Source organism: Gracilinanus agilis, chromosome 5 (assembly GCF_016433145.1).
Source record: "Gracilinanus agilis isolate LMUSP501 chromosome 5, AgileGrace, whole genome shotgun sequence".
In the NCBI taxonomy this organism is placed as follows: Eukaryota; Metazoa; Chordata; class Mammalia; order Didelphimorphia; family Didelphidae; genus Gracilinanus; species Gracilinanus agilis.
This window is the reverse complement of record NC_058134.1, coordinates 39,675,686-39,695,878: the sequence shown is the minus strand read 5'-3', so window position 1 is coordinate 39,695,878 and position 20,193 is coordinate 39,675,686. Positions and strand designations below refer to the sequence as shown.

The window sequence follows — 20,193 nt, the reverse complement described above, 5'->3', positions numbered from 1 at the left end:
TTTTGTTTTACACAGTTTATTGAAAATGTAAACAGAGGATTTTCTTCAAAGCTCATGATGGATTTTGACTGATGGCATTTCAAGCTAAAAGTGACCGTAGAGAAGATATAGTTCAAATTCTTCATTTTACAGATGAGGAAACTGATACCTATGGTGGTGGAATGACTTTTCCAAAGTCTTGCAGGTAATAAGTAGCATAACCAGGTTTGCAACACAAATTCAGAGCTCTTTCCACTGCCCTCTAGACTCAACTTAACTGAGTATTGGATTAGCATTTCTCTAATTATTAGTGAGTTGGAGCATTCTCTCATATAACTGTTAGCAGTCAGAAATTCTCCATTTGAGAATTAACAAATAGGGAATAATTAAGAGAATGAAAGCACTAAAATTAAGAAGGGTTGGGAAATTCTGTAGAAGATGGGATTTTTAGTTGGAACTTTAAATAGGGAATTCACTTTGATTGTATTGTCATTTTTATCATACTGGCTCAGTCCAGTCATGAACACTGAATATTCATGCAGCTATTTAAGTAATTTTTAATTTCTTTATGGGACATCTTGTGATTGAACCTATACAATTGTTGAGCATGCTTTGATAAATTGACCCCCAGCTAATTTATGCATTCTGAATTTATTCTGAATGGGATTTCCATTCCTATCATTGCTTCTTGGTTTCATTATTCTCATGTAAAAACACTGTTTACTTTTGTGGGTTTATTTTGTAGAATATCACTTGGCTAAAGCTATTAATCATCTCAGTGTTTCTGCACTGATTTCTTTGGATATTCTAAACAAACCATCTGGTCCTTAGCAAATAGGGATGATTTTATTTTTTGTCTATTTTTACTTTCTTCTCTTTTCTTATTCATTTACTAGTATTTCTAGAACTATATTAAATAATAGTTTCAAATATCAAATAAGGGTAATGGGGCATCCTTGCTTTCCTCCTACTTCTGGTGTTTCTCCATCATGTGAATCTTAAACAATTGTTGAAGAAAGTAAGCTGCTCACAGTTGGGTTAGGGGTAGGAAGTTCTGAAGTTTCAGAGATTTAAGTTAATGACAAATTTCTGGACATTCCTTTCCAGACTACACAGAAAGACTAAATTTAGTAGGAAAAGATTCCCACTTGGCAAGCCCAGGGTGATTCCAGACATTCCATACTGAGTTGGGATTGCATGATCATAGAATATTTTTACAATCACCCAAAAAGTAGCCCAAGTTAAAACAAACCAATATTATTTTTTTTTAAAAAAACCTTACTTTCCAGGGGGCAGCTGAGTGGTTCAGTGGATTAAGAGCCAGGCCAAGAGACAGGAGGTCCTGGGTTCAAATCTGGCCTCGGACACTTCCTAGCTGTGTGACCTGGGCAAGTCACTTAATTCCCATTGTCTAGCCCTTACTGCTCTTCTGCCTTGGAACCAATACCCAATATTGATCCCAAGACAGAAAGGAAGGGTTATTGAAAAAAACTTACTTTCCATCTTAGAGTTAATACTGTATCTTGGTTCTAAGGCAGAACAGTGGTAAGGGCTAGGCAATGGGGATTAGGTGACTTGCCCAGGTCACACAGCTAGGAAGTGTCTGATGTCAGATTTGATCCCAGGACCTCCCATCTGTCTGTAGGCCTGGCTCTCTATCCACTGAACCACCTTGCTGCCCCCAAGTCAATGTTATTTTAATGAATAAAACCTAAATCCAGAACCAAACCTTCTAGAGATGTGGTTCCTGGGAAATCACAAATCTGTATGATCTTGTAACAAATACAAAGATTTAAGCTGAAACAAGACCAGGTCCTGAAGTACAATTGTAGGACAAGAAACCAACTACTTACTCCTTGCAATTTCCTTCACACAGAACTCTAACATAACCCTAAAAGACTGCATAGGAGAAGAAAAGGAAGTCCATGGGACACTTTTAAAGATCTGATTTGCTACTTATTCAGTAGATGCCAAGATCTAGAGAAGTCTTAGAATGTAGGTTGAAAGGTATTGAATTAATCCCATGACACTTTTCAATTGGTTACCTTTTTTTCTGAGTTCATCTGATTTCTCCTCAAGCCTCCACAGATCTTCAGTTTTATGCCTGAGACCATCAGAAAATATGAGAATCACCTAGAGAGAGATGAAACAGGAGAAAAAGGAAAGTATAACAATTAAAAACTAATTAGAGCAGGGGTGGGGAAAAAAGAATACCAAGATTTTGGACGCAGAAAATAATAGTTACCTTTCCATGAGTTTCGGACTGATTAAATACTCTCCACAGTGACTCTAGGTAAGCCACATGAAGGTGAGAAGGTCCACTGACTGTGACCTGTGCCAGAGTTTCCATTATTGTTTTTTCATAGATTTGGAACCTAGATACAAAACTGGGATCAGCATTCACTTTAAATGCCACACTGACTTGGGTCTTTCTTCCACAGCTCACACCTCTTAGGGAGTTGATAGACTCTAAGAGGTGTGGAAGGTAAGATTCAAGGTGTGGTTGACCCTCAAACAAGGTCTGCCCAGGATGATGGGTTGAGATGTCAAAGCCCACAACAGTATCCACAAAGCAACCTGGAAGTAGAAGGCGAGAAAATCACCCGTTAATATGCAAATTAAAGGAATGATAAGAGAGATGGGAAAGTGGAGAACCAGCCATCTACACAACTATGGATTTCTTTTATCTTTTTTTTTTTTAAGTGTCCAAGATTTGAAAGGGCTGCATTTTCTCCATTTACAAAATCATAGAATTCGATAGGAGAGATTTTGGCAATCATGTAGTCCAAAGCATCCATGAAAAGAATCCCCACTATAACATACTCAAAAATGGTAGTCCAGCTTCTCCTTGGAGACTCCTACTCCATTTTTGGACAGCTCTAATTGTTAGGAAGTTCTCTCTGGGATCAAACCTGACTTGGCATTTTTTTTAGCTTTTATCCACGATTACTGATTCCATCCTCCAGGGACAAACAACCAGTAGAAGTCTAATCTCTCCTCCATATGATAAATCCTTGAAATGCTTAAAGACAGCCATCCTATATCCCCTATATCTTCTCTTATCCAGAATAGGTATGCTTGACTCTTTTAAACAATCCTTCTAAATCCTGAAATTCAAGGTCTTTCACCATCCTGGTCGCTATTTTCTGGAGTTCCCCACTCCTAATGTATCAAAGTTCGTATAGATTCATAAACATTTGCCACTGAGCCATCTAACTGGCCCCCAACAATTCTAATGATTGAAAATTCTAATTACAGTGTGAACCATTTCAAGGTATTGGGGGGAGCGGGTCATTCCTTTTCTATGTACATAGAATCATAGGATGACCTACAAACAGCAGTGAGAAAGGGGGACACTTACTCTCTTGTTGACAGTCACGACAGATTTCCCGGACGGCCCTTTTTCTTATAACTGCTTCCTTCAGTTGATCAAAGTCTGACACAGTAATGATCTTCTCAGGGTTGTGGGTAATATGGAGATACTCATCATTTCGAACATTCCCGATGCCCAAGGCTATGATACACACACCAAGCTCTCTCAATTTTTCCACAGCCTTAGTCACTCTGGTTGTGCTTCCCCGAGGCCGCCCAGATAGGATGACAAACAGTATCTGAGGGACCCCAGCCATGATCCTGCTTCCAGAAACAAATGTGTCCTTCATGTGGAGAAGTGCATTTTCTAGCTGAGGACTTCCCCTGCGCCTTACAGTAGCCAAAATTTTAGCTTTCCGCTCTTCTTTGCCCAAGGTAGCATTCAGGTGGAGAATTTCCTGGCCAAAAGTACCTAATTGGGACATCCCAATGTGTATGTTTTGAGGTGAGACCTCAAGATTATCAATGACGTCTGCCAAAAAATAAACCATTTTGCCGAACTCCAGTTCACTTACCAAATCAGAGCCATCGCAAAGGAAAAACACATCTGCCTTGTTCATGTCACAGACTGAAAAAAAGGAGACAAAGTTATATGTCATATATATATATATTGAGAGAGAAAGAGAAAGAGAGGGAGGGAGAGAGGAAGTAGTACCTTTTTTGAACACAGGCATCATATATGCCATAGATGCCCTCACCACAGAACAAAGTTGGGAGAGAATGAAAGAAAAAGAAAATTGAGTATACAGAGAATGAGGGGAAAGAGGAAATAACAATAAAAATAGTAATAGCTTTAAAATTTTATAGCTTTAAAATTTACAAATTACAAATATTTGATTGTCACAACAAACCTGGGAAATAGATACTATTAGTATTAAACCCATTTTACAGCTAAGGGAACAGATGCATACAGAAATTATAGTGACTTCCCTAGGATTATACAATTTATAAGTGTCTGAGGCCAGTTTTGAACTCAGGTCTTTATGACTCAAGCCCAGTATTCTGAGCACTATGATGCCACCTAACTGTTTCCATTTTTAATGACTATACAAACAACTGATATGAAGGACCAGGGATGATCACCAAGTAAAGGGAAGTAAGAAACTCCAAAACAAAACAACTGCTTGAAGGCCCTTGTCAGACACTTCCTGGCTGTGCAATCTAGGCTTTGCTTTTTAACCTTTCTGAGTCTCATCTTCTTTTTTAAATATCAACTTACCATCAAGTGCCTCGTCACAAGCTTTTTTCTCAATGGGGAGGTAAATTTCTTTCAGTTTCTCAAAATTATCCACCATGAAATAATTGTCTTTTGAGCCTGTTATGTCCAAGAGTTCTTTCTCCGAAGCTTTTGCTACACCCACACCATAGATGATGATGTTCTTCCCTCTTAGTGTCTTGCCTGTGGCCTCAAGGTCACTACTATCATGAGATTCTCCATCAGTAATCACAATAAGCATTTGCTTTACACCTCTCTTGATTCGACTGCCACGTTCCTCAGTAAATAGCTCTTGTGACCTGTTCAGAGCCTTGGCTGTGAAAGTATTTCCTCCTTTTCTCTGGAACTTCAGTTTCTCAATGATGCTTTCTTTGGTGTGGTAATCATTAAGGTAGAAGAGGATTTCAGGTGTATCTGAATATTTGAGGGCTCCAAACTGAACACGATCTCTTCCAACATCTGCCTTTTTCACTAAGTGTGTTGTGAAGTTTATCAAGCTCTCATACTGATGTTCACTTATGCTCGAGGAATCATCTAGCACAAATACGATGTCTAGCACTTGAAACTGTTTGCATTCTGCAAAAAGAAGAAAGGTTTTGTATAGTAAAGGCCATGTAGTCCACATCCTACCTATACCATCTGCTAGGAAGAAGCGATTCTCATGATAGAAAACTGCCCAGATAAGCACTTAATAGATTATCCCAGAGTTGGAAGGAACCTCAGCTACCCCTTACTCTAACCTAACCTATACTAGAAAAAGGTACTCCCACCACAAAATACTTTAGAGGTGGTCACCAAGATGTCCAGGGAGGGAAAAATTGACCTCCCAAGGCAACGTGGGCAACGTTTACTTGTTGGTGAGATTTTCCTGAGATCAAAACTCAAGATGACTTTTAGCCACTCTTCGTACTTCTGAACTCTGGGCTCAAATAAAATAAATCTTTCTAAAAGAGTGACCTTTTGAGTATTTGAAATATTTGAAGACAGCTGTCTGTGGCGTCCACTCTGGATCTTTCTCCAGACTAAATATCCCTGAGTTCCTTCCAAAGAACCCGTATAGAATATGGGTATTTCCTTTGCCTTCCCCTTCAGTGATCTATTCACTAAGTTGTTCTATTTCTTTCCTTTGCCTTCCTGTGGACATCCCCTTCAGTGGTCTATTCACTAAATTACTGTGCTATTTCTAAACTGATATTTGAGGAAAATCTAATTACTAGGAACTGAAGGTCAACATATGAAATAAGACACTTTATTCATTCATACCTAGAAAAACATACACATATATGAGAAAGGACATATGGTCACAGGGTCAAACTTGCCTTGTGTCTGAGATATTGAACTTACAGAACTGTTGTCTTAATTCTCTAATCAGGGGTGCCCCAATACATCACTGGGTCCTCCCTTTCTCTCAGAAGTGGGCGAGCCTCAGGAGGCAAACTCACAATTGCCTTTAATGTGTATGTTGCTTAATATAGCTTTGATTGCTCTCTTTAGCATTAGCTGCCAATGAGCTTAACATGACATATTTTATAAATAACTACATGCTAGTATTAAAAGGAGAAAAACATGAAATGGTTTGAAATTATAGCTTGTTCTCTTCTGTGGATTCAACTAGAGGATAATTATAAAATCTTTCAAACTAGAGAGGGAAATCTACATTCAGATCATCTACAGAAGAATGCATCTACAATGGAAAAGAAGTGGAGAACTTAAAGCTAAAAGGGGATAATATCACTCCATCTCTGACACCATATTACTCATGGATCTCTCAAAATATGTCTTTATATTTTAATGCTACATCAACGTGTATCATCTAAAGCTAGTAACTAACTCTTAGAAAAACATTAGGAAACATCAAAGTCAGGTTCTAGGTCAGTATGCTCCCCCCTCCTCCATCACCCTCATGCTTTATGATATTACTTGGCCAAATTCTTAATTCCTAATACCCAGGAGTATCAGAGCCTTGGTTAAAACACACATAGAGTGAAAAAAGTTGAATTTTTCCAAAGGTAGCTTTAATTGTGTCCAAGGACTGATACAGAATTATGATTCTAGCTTATTATTATCATGATTATGATTTTTATCATTATTCCCAAAGTCATTTAAAAAGAATTAACATCCTATTTTCTAGGGGATTTCATTCAAGTTATTTTCATGAAAATGGGGCCACTTACCATTGAGAGTGCATAGATCAAAAACCAGCTTATCTTCAAGTAGCTTTTGGTCATCAAATTTCTCAACATAATAAACCAAGTTGGGATCCCCAGTGATATCCTCTAGCTGAGGTGATTTTGACCGGAAGATGGCGACCAAGAGGATGACAACTTCTTTATTCCGAAGAAGTAAAGCTGGTTCTGTAATGGAGTCATGTGACTTCCCATCGGTGATGAGGACAAGAAATTTCTTGACACCTTTACGTCCTCCCTTCAAGGGTTCAAAGTAACTAGACACAAACTCCAGTGCTTTCCCCGTATAGGTCTTATTTCCAATAAAATTCATTCTGTCAATTGCATCAAAAATGTCTCTTTCAGTCATATATTCAGTGAGCCCAAATTCTTCCTTGGAAACATTGCTGAACTGAACAACTCCAAAATGTACTTGATCAAAGCCAACATGAGACTTGCTCACCATGTTTTTCATAAATGTTTTTATTTTTTGGAAGGTTGGAGCTTTTATGCTCCCAGAACTATCGACCAGAAACATGACGTCAGCTCTTTTGTCTTTACAGTCTGTAGGTTATTAAAAAAATAAAACAATTGATGTTAATCCAGGTGACCATTTTCAGACCAAAAAGACATCAAAGATAAATGTCATTAAAACATTAAATCATGTTATAAAAATCAATTCAAATTTTATGTCAACTCTCTGATACACTAACTCAATAAAAAGTATTCCAAGGAGTGGGGATAGTTGAAGAAAGAAAGAAAAGTATCTTAAGGCTTGAAAAAGTGTATGCTACATCTAAAATTAATCATCATCTCCCAAGGAGAATCTGATGTAATAGAAAAATATTATTCATTATGATTATTCTACAATGTCATTTTCTTGAGTTTTCTTTATTTTTTTAAACCCTTTCCTTCCATCTTAGAATCAATACTGTTTATTGGTTTTAAGGAAGAAGATAATTAAGGATCAGGCAGTGGGGTTAAGTGACTTGCCAAGGGTCACACAGCTAGGAAGTGTCTGAAGTAAGAATGGCTCTCAATCTATTGAGCCACTTAGCTGCCCCCTTTCTTGAATTTTCCAAGGAGAATTTTTTTAACATAAATACACATAAATCTGCTTTTAAATTTCAAAGAATCACAGAATCTTGGAATTGAAACTCAAAAGGAGATATTATCCAAACTGATTCTAAACAAGAATTCTCTATAAAACATTCCCAACAAGTAATGATCTGGCCATTGCTTGAAGACCTCTGTGATGGAAGAGGTTATAATCTTCTTGGGAAGCCCATTCCAGTTCCTCTCATGGATCATTCTAATTGGTAGGAAGTTTTTCCTCATATCAAGCCTCGATTGGCCATATTACCATCATGGTTCTTTCCTACCTTGATCATCTATCATCTGGAGGCCATTTGTGAAGAAATGTATGGGATGAAGTACTCTCACTTACCTCTTTCATGGCAGATGGTCCGAACAATTTCATCCTTTATACTTTTTAAAGATTCAAAATTATACACAAATTTAACTCTGTCCTCTGACCCTGCTATGTCTTTCAGCTCTATTATATTAGCTCCTTTGACACCAATTGCATGAATGATAACACCTTCCTCCCTTAGTCTTTTGGCTGGTTCTGAAACTTCATCATCGGACATTCCATCTGTCAAGACAAGGAGATGACAGGGGACATAGTCATGTTGCTTTTTTTTGGAACTCTTTATCTCTTCTAGCATGAAACTCAGGGCTGCTCCTGTGTTTGTTCGGTGCCCCAATTGTCGGATGTTGAGAATGGCCTTGCTTAAGTCCACCAGGTTAGAGTATGTGCCAATACCAAACTCTCGTTGATTAGTGCTTGAGTATTGCACTGCTCCAAACCGGACCTTCTCTGGAGCAACATTAAACATTTGTGTCACCTCAATCATGAAATTCTTGATTTCTTGGAAGTAAGCTTCAACACTTCCTGAGCCATCAATGAGAAAATAGATATCAGCTTTTTCTGTTTCAATGCAACCTGTAAGAAAAGAAAAGTTTATTCACTGTTAACATTGGTGTACTCAGAAAGAGAATCTGGGGAGAAACATTAAGGTTTAGGAAGTTGTTTTTTTTTTTAACCTTTACATTCCATCTTAGAACTGATACTATATATTGGTTCCAAGGCAGAAGAGTGGTCAGGGCTAGGCAAAGGGGGTTAGGTGACTTGCCCAGGGTCACACGGTTAGGAAATGTTTGAGGGTTTATTTGAACCCAAGACCTCATGTCTCCAGGACTAGCTTTCAATCCACTGAGCTATCCAGATTGGTCCCTGGAAGTTTTAAAGAAGAGGTTTTTTTTCTGCTTTCTGGATCTTTTACATAATGTCATGTAGAAGTGGAAAAGGAGATCCTTTGAACCTTAAAGACTCCCTGTTACTCTAAAATTTGGTGAATGGAAAAGGACTAAGATTGTATTTAAGAGATATAGGGCACCTACACAAGTCAGGAGACAGAGAGCCAGGCCTGGAGATAGGAAGTACTGGATTCAAATCTGAACTCAGACGCCTCCTAGCTATGTGACCAAATTGCCTGGCCTTTACTGCTCTTTTGCCTTGGAACCAAGTTTTATTATCGACTCTAAGACAGAAGGCAAGAATTTTTCAAAAGAGAGAGGGAGAGAGAGACATTTACAAGCATAACTAGTCAGGTGTCCAAATGGGAGGCTAAGTTTTTTAAACAATCAAATAAAATATTTATTAAGCACATACTTTGTGCCAGGCACCATGTAAATTGCTAGGGATTCAAAGGCAAAATTAAACAGTCCCTGCCCTGAAGGAGTTGGAGGGTATAAAACATATACAAAAGTACAAGATATAGTTAAAATAAATACAGAGTGAATTTTTGAAGCTGTTATTCATTTTAGAAAATAAAAAATTGAGTGCAAAAGTGATGTCCAATTAAAGGAAAAATATGGGTGACCAAGTCATTGTTGCTTAATTACTTTTTCACATTTTATGACCATGGAAATTCTTAATTTTTCTCCTCCAGTAGTGTATGGAAAAGGACTTTTCCTTTTAAAGTCTAGAACATAAACATAGGAAGGCTACTTGATTGTCCAAAAATGTATTTAAAGGGAGTGGTCAGGATGGTTTCCAGAGGGTATATGAAAGAATGATGAAAATGGCCGGCTCAGAAAAATCCTGTGAAATGAAATGGCTTCAAATAGTTCTCAGTCAATTCTCCTTTGTTTTATTTTAAATTCTCTTCCTGGGCAAGATATATGCTAAACATTGGTATGTGGTGGTTAAGAATTTAAGATTAAACATGAATGCTGCCAATTATGCTTGCTTGTTAATTTTTTAAAACCCTTGACCTTCCATCTTAGAATCAATACTGGGTATTGGTGCTAAGGCAGAACAGTGGTAAGGGCTAGGTAATGGGGGTTAAGTGACTCACTCAAGGTCACACAGCTAGGAAGTATCTGAGGACAGATTTGAACCTAGGACCTCCCATCTTTAGGCCTGGCTCTCAATCCACTGAGCCACCTAGTTGTCCCCTTGTTAATAGTTTTCAATTAAATCAAAGCATAAAACAGAAGTCCTTAACTTTCTATATATTTTTGTGCTCACTTGGAAGTCTGGTGAAGCTTATGGATCCCTTCTCAGAATAATATTCTTAAATGTCTAAAATAAAATACGTAGAATTTTAAAGGAAATACATTACATTTAAAAATGATTATCATTTTTTAAGTTCCTAGACAGCCCCCCCCCAAGTCAAGGACCCTTTGAGTTTGTATTTTTATGCATTTTATAAGATTATAAATTGCAGGAAAGGTGGATTTTCATTGGTGGAAGAAATATCCTCATCTAAGAATTCACTATGCCCAAAAAACCATAGGCCCATTTCTTTTCCAATTATTCAACCAAAATTTATTTGAGAATTTCCCTTTTGTAAGGCATTGTGATTCTTCTAGGTTTTTTTTAATTACTAATAAATGCTTCTATGAAAAATCTCTGAATGCATATCTTTCTTCGGTGTTGTTAATGATAATACTTTCATGGTTTATTCCCAACAACTGAATTATTCCATCAAAGAGTATAACAATTTTCCCCTAACTTTTATTGCATTGCTAGAAAGTTTTTCTTTTTTTTCTTAAATGGGTTTTTTATCATTATCTTCTAGTTTTACATCATCTCGATTTCCCTCTGTTTCCATTCCATTTCTTCTTTTCTCCTCCAGAGAGCCATCTCTGATGACAAAGAACCTTTCAAAAAGATTATACAGATAGGTATCATATCATCTACCTTTTCAGTGAGTAGGGGAGGGACTAGAAGGAGGTAGATAATTTAGAACTCAAAAATTTTTAAATAAACATCAAAATTGTAAAAACATGATAATTGTAAAAAAAAACCAAAAATTTTAAAATAAATGTTACATTTTTAATAAACATGGCAATTGTAAAAAAAAGCTAATATACAGGTATCTCTATTATTAATAGCTTAAAATTACACCAAGACTGATGAGACCCTCTTATTCTTTGATCATGGTCTGGTGCAGTCTGGGAGTTACAGTAATTTTGTGAATGAATTGTTTCAATAACAACTTACCAAAGCTTGATATAGATACATTTTCCCCTAGGGCAACTAGTATGGGAACTATGCCAGAAAGAAATGGAAAATGTGGAATTGAAGACATACCTGTCCTGTAACGTTCCGTTTGTCCATACTGGACAGATGTCCTGTATTGTACTTCATACTGGAGTTTTTTAAGAAGGGTTTCAGTGTACATTTCCAGGTCTGCATAGCTCTCCTGTTCAGAAATATAATGATCTGGAGGGTAAGATGCCATCTGGTTGAATTGGGTGATGTTATAGCCTTTAATCCCTATGCCAAAGATAGACACACCCTGCAGCAGAAGGTCCTCAGCTGCTTCATGCACATCATCTTCTGATGATCTATGAGTGACCAGGACGGCTATCTGTCGCACACCCTGGGCCTTTCTGCTATGACTAAAGAGTTCTCTGGCTTTCTTCATGGCTGCTCCAATGTAGGCTTTGCCATCCCTTAGAGACAGGCTCCTAATAGCCTGTATAATCTCATCATGGGTCATGCCTCTTTCCAGAGAAGTCACCACCTCTGTCTCATCACTGAAACTCAGTATACCTATCCTGGTACAACCTGCTTTTATATCCATGGAGGCTGTGATGTTCTCCAGGAACTTCTGAAGGTGTTCTAAATTCCTGCTGACCTTCAAGGACTCATCCAGTAGGAAGACAATGTCAGTCATGGAATCTCTTTCACATACTGTGAGGAGAAAGGAAGAATCCAAAGGTTAACATGTCCCACTTATCTCCTTCTGAGAAGGCAATATTCAGCTAGTCAAAAGGCATTTAAGATATTGGTTAAGTTTATTTGGTATTTAGAGTCCATAAGACTTGGGTTCAAATCCGACATTCACATAGTCAAATGGAAAAGATATGAGTGGAAACCAAAACTGACTCTAAATCTAGTACTCGTTCCACTGCAGAAGAAATAATGTAGATTAAAAAGCAAAATAATGCAATTCTAGTAAAGCAGCTCCAACCCAACTTGTCATTCTGCCAAAAGGTCCCTTCTATCAAATGGTATTGCAAATGAATTTCTCATCTAAAATGGAGTTTCCTTTTCCTTCCATGTTCACTATCACTACTTGACAAAGAGATTAAATGAAGAATATTCAAGATGGATACCATCAACTTTAAAGAGGTAGGTAGGGAGTGCCTTAGAGCACAGTGCACTGGTCCTGGAGTTAGAAAGACAAGTTCAAATATGGCCCCAGATACTTACTAGCTGTGTCCCTAGACTCTATCTGCCTTGGTTTCTTCAACTATAAAATGAGTTTACTAATAGCACCTACCTCCCAGGGTTGTTGAAAGGATTCAATAAGATAATCTTTGTAAAGTACTTAGCACAGTCTGGCAAATAATAGGTGCTATATAAATGTATTCCCTTCCTTTCTTCTTTCCTAGAGATACTATGTCTTAGAGAACTTTAACTTCTTCAAAACAACTACCACAACAAGAGAAAGAGAAAGTTCAGTAACTGCCTCAGGCAACAAATATTTGCTTTCTTTGCCAAGCAGAGATAGTAAAGAGGACAGTAAGGGGAACAATATTTTAGAATACAAATGCATCTGCAAAATCTCCTGGCACAAGATTATAGAAGGTTACCATTAATATCACCTCATAAAACAGTCAAAAGAAGTTGAGGAGTAAGTGAGCCCATAGAGCTCATCTTGAGATGCAGTCAAGTCCAATCATCTGAAAAATGTCTGTAGATGATACCAAAAGCTGGTTAACAACTATATGTGAAATGAAACAGATTGTCTAAGTTTCCCCTTGGTGATTTTATTCTTGTTAGCAATAAATGTAGAATCACTTCATGTGGATTCCCCCATCTCACTGGGGGTACTGGTAAAGATAATGACTTAAATTGAGAAATATAGCTGAGCCTAAACAGAACAAATATATATATATATATATATATATATATATATATATATATATATATATATATATATATATAAATCCATGCTGGAAGCAATACAGTTTTAAAGGAAACAGCAATATTTCAATATATTTAGAAGTGGTGATGATTTCAAAAGAATGGAAAAGATTATATATTTCATTACTATCCAGAAAGATGATCAGGAAGAAATCAGCTATAGCAAAAATCTGCCCACTTCCTCATTTCTAGAAAATTTTAATGTGAATGGTCTATGCACTCAGTGAGAGCATCCTTGATGAAAATATGAGATAAAAAAAAACAAGCTTTTGCAGATGACTTTTGACCAAGGACCACATTTGCATAGGCACACAATTAACAAAGATTAAAGGAAACTAATATCTATTTGTGTCTATTGTTTATAGATTTACTAATTAAATATATGATTTGGGGGCAGTGAGATGGCTCAATGAGTTGAAAGTCAGGCCTAGAGATGGGAGGTCCTGTGTTCAAATCTAGCCTCAGATACTTCCTAGTTATGTGATCCTGGGCAACTTATTAACCCTCACTGTCCAGCTCTTATCACTTTCTACCCAATACATAGTATTGATTCTAAGACGGAAGGTAAGAGTTAAAGAAAAGTATATGATTTGATATAGCAAAATATAGCCATAAAAATCTTTCTTCCAACAAGGTGTTTTTCACACATGAAGATCATACAAGATCTTGAGACAGATGGGATCACTGAGATAACTTTATTAGAAAAATCACTAAGTTTCAAGACAAAAAGAAGGATCATTCAGGGGATCATTTATTTCAGTTACACTTCAGTGCTAAGGAATCTGGATAACCACTTGTTACGCATGTGTTTTAATAAGAAGATTTTGCTTGGACTAGATGACTACTAAAATTCCTGCCAATTCTAAAATTCAACTATCCTGTGTGCTTAGCAAACTTTAAATAGAAGAGGGATTTTTTTAACCCTTTCCTTCTGTCTTAGAATAGATAGTAAGTATGGTTCCAAGGCAGAAGAACAGTAAGGGTTAGGGAAATGGGGTTAAGTGATTTGCCCAAGGTAACACAGCTTAGAAGTTTCTGAGGACAGATTTGAACCTGAAGAGGGATTCTTGATTGATCATTATAGATGCTCCTGTTTGTAGATGGTGTTATGTTGATTGCATTGAGTCCTAGAAAACAATATGAGTTCAATGAAATTAACCATTATTCAAAAGAGGTTGACCCTGTCATCCATATGGGAAATACAAAATAGATAAATGCTAAATCTTAAATTATAACATGAATTTGGATTGATGGGTCCATTGAATTAGTTTAACATATACATATTTTAAACAGCTGCTGCATTTAAAAAGTGAATAAGATGTATAATTGAAGAGAAAAGAGATGGAGCTAGATCACGTTTGGGTATTTGGACAGTGTTTTCAATGACTCCAATCTGCTCACTATCTCAAAAGTCCATCCTCTTAACACTAGTTTTTCCCAAGAAATGATAGATAGTGTAAATCATATGACAAAACTATCCTCAAAGACCTATGATTTTAAATGACCCAAAAAGAAACAGATGAGGCTCTGGAATATAATCAACAATAATGTTTATAAAAAGAGGATCAAAGACATGTAGGACCAGAAAAGAAAGTAGGCTGACCATACAACAAGAGCAAAAAAGGGATAAGACATGAGGAGTTTGAGTATTGCTCTACTATCTAGGAAATATAGAAAGAATTCTAGGAAACATATGGAAGACTTAGAGAAATAAATTGAGAAGAGTCACACATGATAAAAAAAAAGGTAAGTGGATTACAGTTTATACAAATGGGAGGAATGTCTGCATGATAAGATCATGGACCTATTAAGTATTCAGCCAACAAACACTTATTGAGTACTGACTCTGTTTTTAGGGATGTGCAATGCTTCAGGGAATATAGAAATAGAATTCTGATATATTTTATCTATGCTGCTTTCAAAAAATTTTAAAGAACTCTGATTTCTCCATGGAATCAGATATCTCTGCATATAACTTTTGGTAATTTACTCACCAACTTCATCAACATCTTGTATTTCTTCCTTGTGCTTTATCGTTTCTTTAATGATCTTGGTCATATTTTCAGAAAACATGCCCACATTTCTGGCTGCCCTCAGGTTATAATGATATTGAGAAGTGGCCATGGCTTTTAGGTCTTCTTCAGAAGCATCTTGTATCCCTAGGGATATGATTTTCACTCCATCTCTCCTCAAGGCTTCTGCAGGTCCTTCCACATCATCCTCAGATTTGGCTGAAGCCAGGACAACTAAAATCTGGGGAAATAATTTCTTGTCTCTTCCATTTTGTGACCCTGAGAAATAGGTTGTGTGAACTTTCTTTAAAGCATTGCCAATTCGCAGGGACCCACCAATGTAATCAAAGTTCTTTTTAATGTGGTTCATCATGGCATTCTTTGTTTTGTAGGTGTTGAGCAGGAACTCCTCGTATAGATCATCACTGTATTGGGCAAGAGAAATACGGAATTTGTCTGGTTCTATGGGAAGAGTGTTGATCATCTTGCTTATAAAGGTTCTCACAAAGGGAAAGGACTTGCTTCCCAGGTGATCAGAGCTATCCATCAGGAACACAATATCAGCAAACTCAGGGCCTGCAAACCCAGGTCAGAAACAAAGAAGAAAGAAGAAAACAAAGTTATTATAGGACCTGGATCTTCATGACCATAGGGCAATACTTATTTGAGAAACACTGTCATTTTGGAGATAGACTCTAAATGCAAGAAAAGCATTATTCCATAGTCATATCCTAGAAAGGTATGCTTATATTTTTAGTATTTTCCCACCAATGGGGGAATGGTTATAGTATATGGACATATACTATCCATATATAGTATGTGGATAAACATAGTATATGGATAAAATGGAATACAATTGTGTTTTAAAAAAATGATGAAGGAGATGGTTTCAGAGAAACTTGAAAGACTTGTATGAACTGATGCAGAGTGAATTGAGCAGAATCAGGAGAACAATTTTTTAATATAAACATTGTGAAAATGAACAATTTCAAAAGACTTTAAGAACTATGATTAATGATCGATCACAATTCCAGAGAACTGATGATAAAGAATGTTGTCCAACAAGCAGCTAGGTGGTTCAGTGGACTGAGTTGGGCCTAGAAACAGGAGGTCCTGGGTTTAAATCTGGCCTCAGATGCTTCCTAGCTGTGTGACCCTGGGCAAGTCACTTAATCCCCATTGTCCAGCCCTTACCACTCTTCTGCCTTGGAACCAGTACACAGTATAGATTCTAAGATGGAAGGTAAGGGTTTAAAAAAATGCTGTGTAATTCCTTCTAGGGAGAGAATGGACTAATATGCAGAATGAGACACCTATTTTCAGATATGACCAATATGGACATTTGTTTTGCTTCTCTATGCATATTTTATAGGGTTTTGGTTTTCTTTTTTTCACTCATGGTGGGAGGGGCAGTGGGAATGATAAGAGAAGAGGTAGAAGGAGGGAAAAACCATGATAATTGAAAAAAAATTAGCAAACAAAAAGGAAGTAGGGGTTTGTTTTTTTTTCTTAACCCTATACCAGTGACTCTCAATATTTGTTCATAATTTAGAACCACCAATCCTTAATGAAATGTTGAAACTAGGCCATGGTGGTACAACTCCAGAAAGAAAGAAAGCTTTTCCTCAGTGGTTAAAGAAGTGGACTCTGAAAGTTGGCAATGATGAGCAGCACTGCTCAGCCATCCTTTGGAAATATTCACAATTTGCCTAAACCTATGTTATGTGTTTAGGATTGGGGGTTGAGAAATTGTTGAGCTCTGGAGAAGCTGAATTAACCATGCTGAGGTATAAACAAAATATATGAGAGCCAAGAGTAGGAGGAGTGACATTCTCTTGCCTTTGCCCCTAAGATGGCCAATTTTTTTTTGCTCCTGCTGGTATCTAGTATCACTTTATATAGACAGTTGCTCATTAGGATACATTATAAGATTATTGTATAATATTATGTAAGATTAGTATATATTGTATGAATGTTAGACTATAATGTAAAACTGTAACATCAATAACTTCAAGGTTGGGATGTTGACTTATGGGAAAGGTTTTTCAGAATATCTCTACTATGATGATCTTTGAAGAAAGGTCAGATATGTCCAATTACACACTGAGGTTTTTCAGGAAACATTCATTTTGGAAAATGTAGTGAGGAGGGTTAAGTCAGCAGTACTGTAGGGAGAGGGAGAAGCGATTAGTTGTTTTTTTTTTTACTTGTTATGTTTCAGATGCAATCTAAACTGCTCATTTGTATTGAATAATAATGCCTGACTGGGAATTGGGAGTCACCCCAATTTCTGTAATTGGACCAGAGAGAGAGAAAGATCTAGTCTCAGATTCCACACAAATCATGAAATTTAACTGCATCTCTGTTATCTTCTAGTGCTTATGCGTTTTGGTGGCATTGCATACTTACAATGCAGGGTTTTTTACTTTTTTGTAATAGACAATCTTACTGATTGTTGGGGAGTTTTTTCCAGTCCTTAGTTTTCAGTTCATCCCCATCCCTTCCTTCACCTCTGAAAATTTTTCCTTATCCATTCAGTGGTGACCCATGACAAATGGACATTAAGAGAAACCAAGAAGACAAATACCAGGGCTATGATCGGCAGATGCTCCAGCCAAGATGATTAAGGTGAATGAGATTAGCAGCATCTTCTTATTATAGAATGTTTGTAAGCTTGGATTCTAGGGAGGAAACAAAGTTATTTATAAAACATAAAGATAAATTTATTACATACAGAAATGTTGGGTAAAATCGAGTTTGGGGACAAGATATATCTAAAAAGAATGCATTGAGCTATCATGGTGGGGCTCAGAAGTGGACCCAACCCTTGGAATAGACAATTAAGAAGACAGAGAGCCAGATTTGAGGCAGTTAGCAGGTGTAGTAGATAAAGTGTGGGGCCTGGAGTCAGAAAGATCTGAGTTCAGATACCAACTCAAATACTTACTAGCTCTATGACCCTGGGTAAGTCACTTGACTCTATTTTCCTCAGTTTCCTCATTTGTAAAATGATCTGGAAAAGGAAATGACAAACTACTCTAGTATCTTTGTCAAGGAAACCCCAAATGGGGTAATAAAGAATTAGACAGGACTGAAATGACTGGACAACAACAGGCAGATTTGTAACAAGAAGGTCTGGATCTTGTCTCAAGAGGAAACCAGATCTTAGAGGAAGAAAAACCTTTAATAAAGATTGTAGGGACAGCTGGGTGGCTCAGTAGATTGAGAGCCAGACCTAGAGATGGGAGGTCCCGAGTTCAAAAGTGGCCTCAGACACTTTCTAGCTGTGTGACCCTGGGCAAGTCACTTAACCCCACTCCTAGCCCTGACCACTCTTCTGCCTTGGAACCAATACATAGTATTGATTCTAAGATGGAAGATAAGGGTTTAAAAAAGAGATTGTACAAATTTATAATTATGACACTTGCATAACCTGAAATCTCTTCCTCAGACTGTTTAACTCAGCTTTGGATATTCGAGACTCTTCCACCTCTCTTAGCCTTCTCTCTCCTCTAACTAGAAGATTGGAGAGTGGGATACTTAACTATCAAAACTTTCTTTTATAAAGGGCTGGAGCTGGACTCTCCAGCTCACTCTTCACTTTCCATCTGCAGCTCTATCTGCTTGGTTTCAATTCCATTCAACATGGTGCCTGCTGATATCTTCCCCAACATCCTCTCAACATCCTCTCTAGCCTTCTTTAAGTGTTGTTTTCCCCAAATAGATGCTAAGTTTCTTGAGGGCAGGGTCTGTCTTTTTCTTATTTGTATCCACAGCTTTGGCACTTGATTAGTGTTTACTGAAATGAATTGAATCAACTGTATTTTTACTCCTTCAGCATAGGAAAAATGAGTTAGAAGAAATTAGTTAAATCCGGAGTCTAGATAGTTCTCTTACTGCCTCCACAACTACAAGCCAGGTGAGTTGCTCTCTACTCTAGTTTTATTCTGTTCTTCCCAGGGAGATTGGCTCCCCAAAAGGAGCCTTCCAGTTTCCCTGGACCTTTCTTTATGGGGACTTGTGTCCTGGGTCTCCTCTCTGCCTAAAAAAGAGTATTTTTCAGGACACACTTAATGCTGCTTGCCCCAGGTGATAAAATTGCTAGTTAGGATTCTGTATACAGACTCTGCCTTCAAGAATTTTCTATGTGATATAAAACACAGTGGAATTACACATTGGCTATGAGAGTGGGGTGAGAGGAAGGGAGGGAAAGAATATGAATCATGTAACCATGGGAACATTTTCTAAATTAAATTTAAAAAAAAAGAATTTTCTATGAGAGTGCCATTCCTTCTCCTAATGTGGCCCTAATGATGATTGCTGCCTTTGGATCTAATATGACGGAATAAAGGACTTTTATGCAGTTAGCCAAACATTCTTACTATGCTGAAAATATTGCAAAAGGGTTCCATTACTTTGTGGTCACACTCCCTTTTAAACTGCATGCTGCTGTTTGTAATTGCCTTTTAGATAAAAAGAAGGGGGGGGGGGAGGAAGGAAAGAAAAATCACCAGATCGCTCTCCAAACACTTGGGTTTGAATGCTAGCCATATCATTTATTATTCACATGACCAGGAGGAAGTTGCTTTAACCCCTGTGGGCTTCAGTTTCCTCATCTATTAGATGATATCCTCAGACAAGATAACCTCTAATTTCTCTTCTAGGTCAAGATCAAAGATTTTATGAAGCCAAAGACATGGTTTCCACCATGTGCAAATTTCAATGCTGGCCAACACATTAAATTCACATAAGATTATGTCAGCTCAAATCTATGAATTTCTTATTAGGAATCCAAGGACACACATCAGCTCTCTAGGGCGGGCCATTGCTGAACCATTCTCTCTATATGTATACCAAGACGACAAACTTCAGTGGCATCTTAGACATTTGTTGCGTCCAAAGGTGAGTATACTGACATGAAAAAGAGCAGTTTGGCCACCA

General features: G+C 37.3%; 1 protein-coding gene across 1 annotated transcript in view; it reads right to left on the bottom strand.

The window, feature by feature from the left end:
* Positions 1-17,900, bottom strand: part of COL6A5 (collagen type VI alpha 5 chain) — a 93,327-nt gene extending 75,427 nt beyond the window's left edge. The window contains exons 1-9 of the mRNA XM_044678893.1: positions 17,840-17,900; positions 15,235-15,828; positions 11,396-12,001; positions 8,180-8,737; positions 6,742-7,296; positions 4,571-5,143; positions 3,341-3,919; positions 2,225-2,556; positions 2,025-2,112 (exon numbers count right to left, since the gene is read on the bottom strand). Of these exons, the coding sequence (XP_044534828.1) occupies positions 2,025-2,112; positions 2,225-2,556; positions 3,341-3,919; positions 4,571-5,143; positions 6,742-7,296; positions 8,180-8,737; positions 11,396-12,001; positions 15,235-15,828; positions 17,840-17,900 (3,946 nt within the window). The remainder of the gene's footprint in view (positions 1-2,024; positions 2,113-2,224; positions 2,557-3,340; positions 3,920-4,570; positions 5,144-6,741; positions 7,297-8,179; positions 8,738-11,395; positions 12,002-15,234; positions 15,829-17,839) is intronic.
* Positions 17,901-20,193: the final 2,293 nt, after the last annotated feature.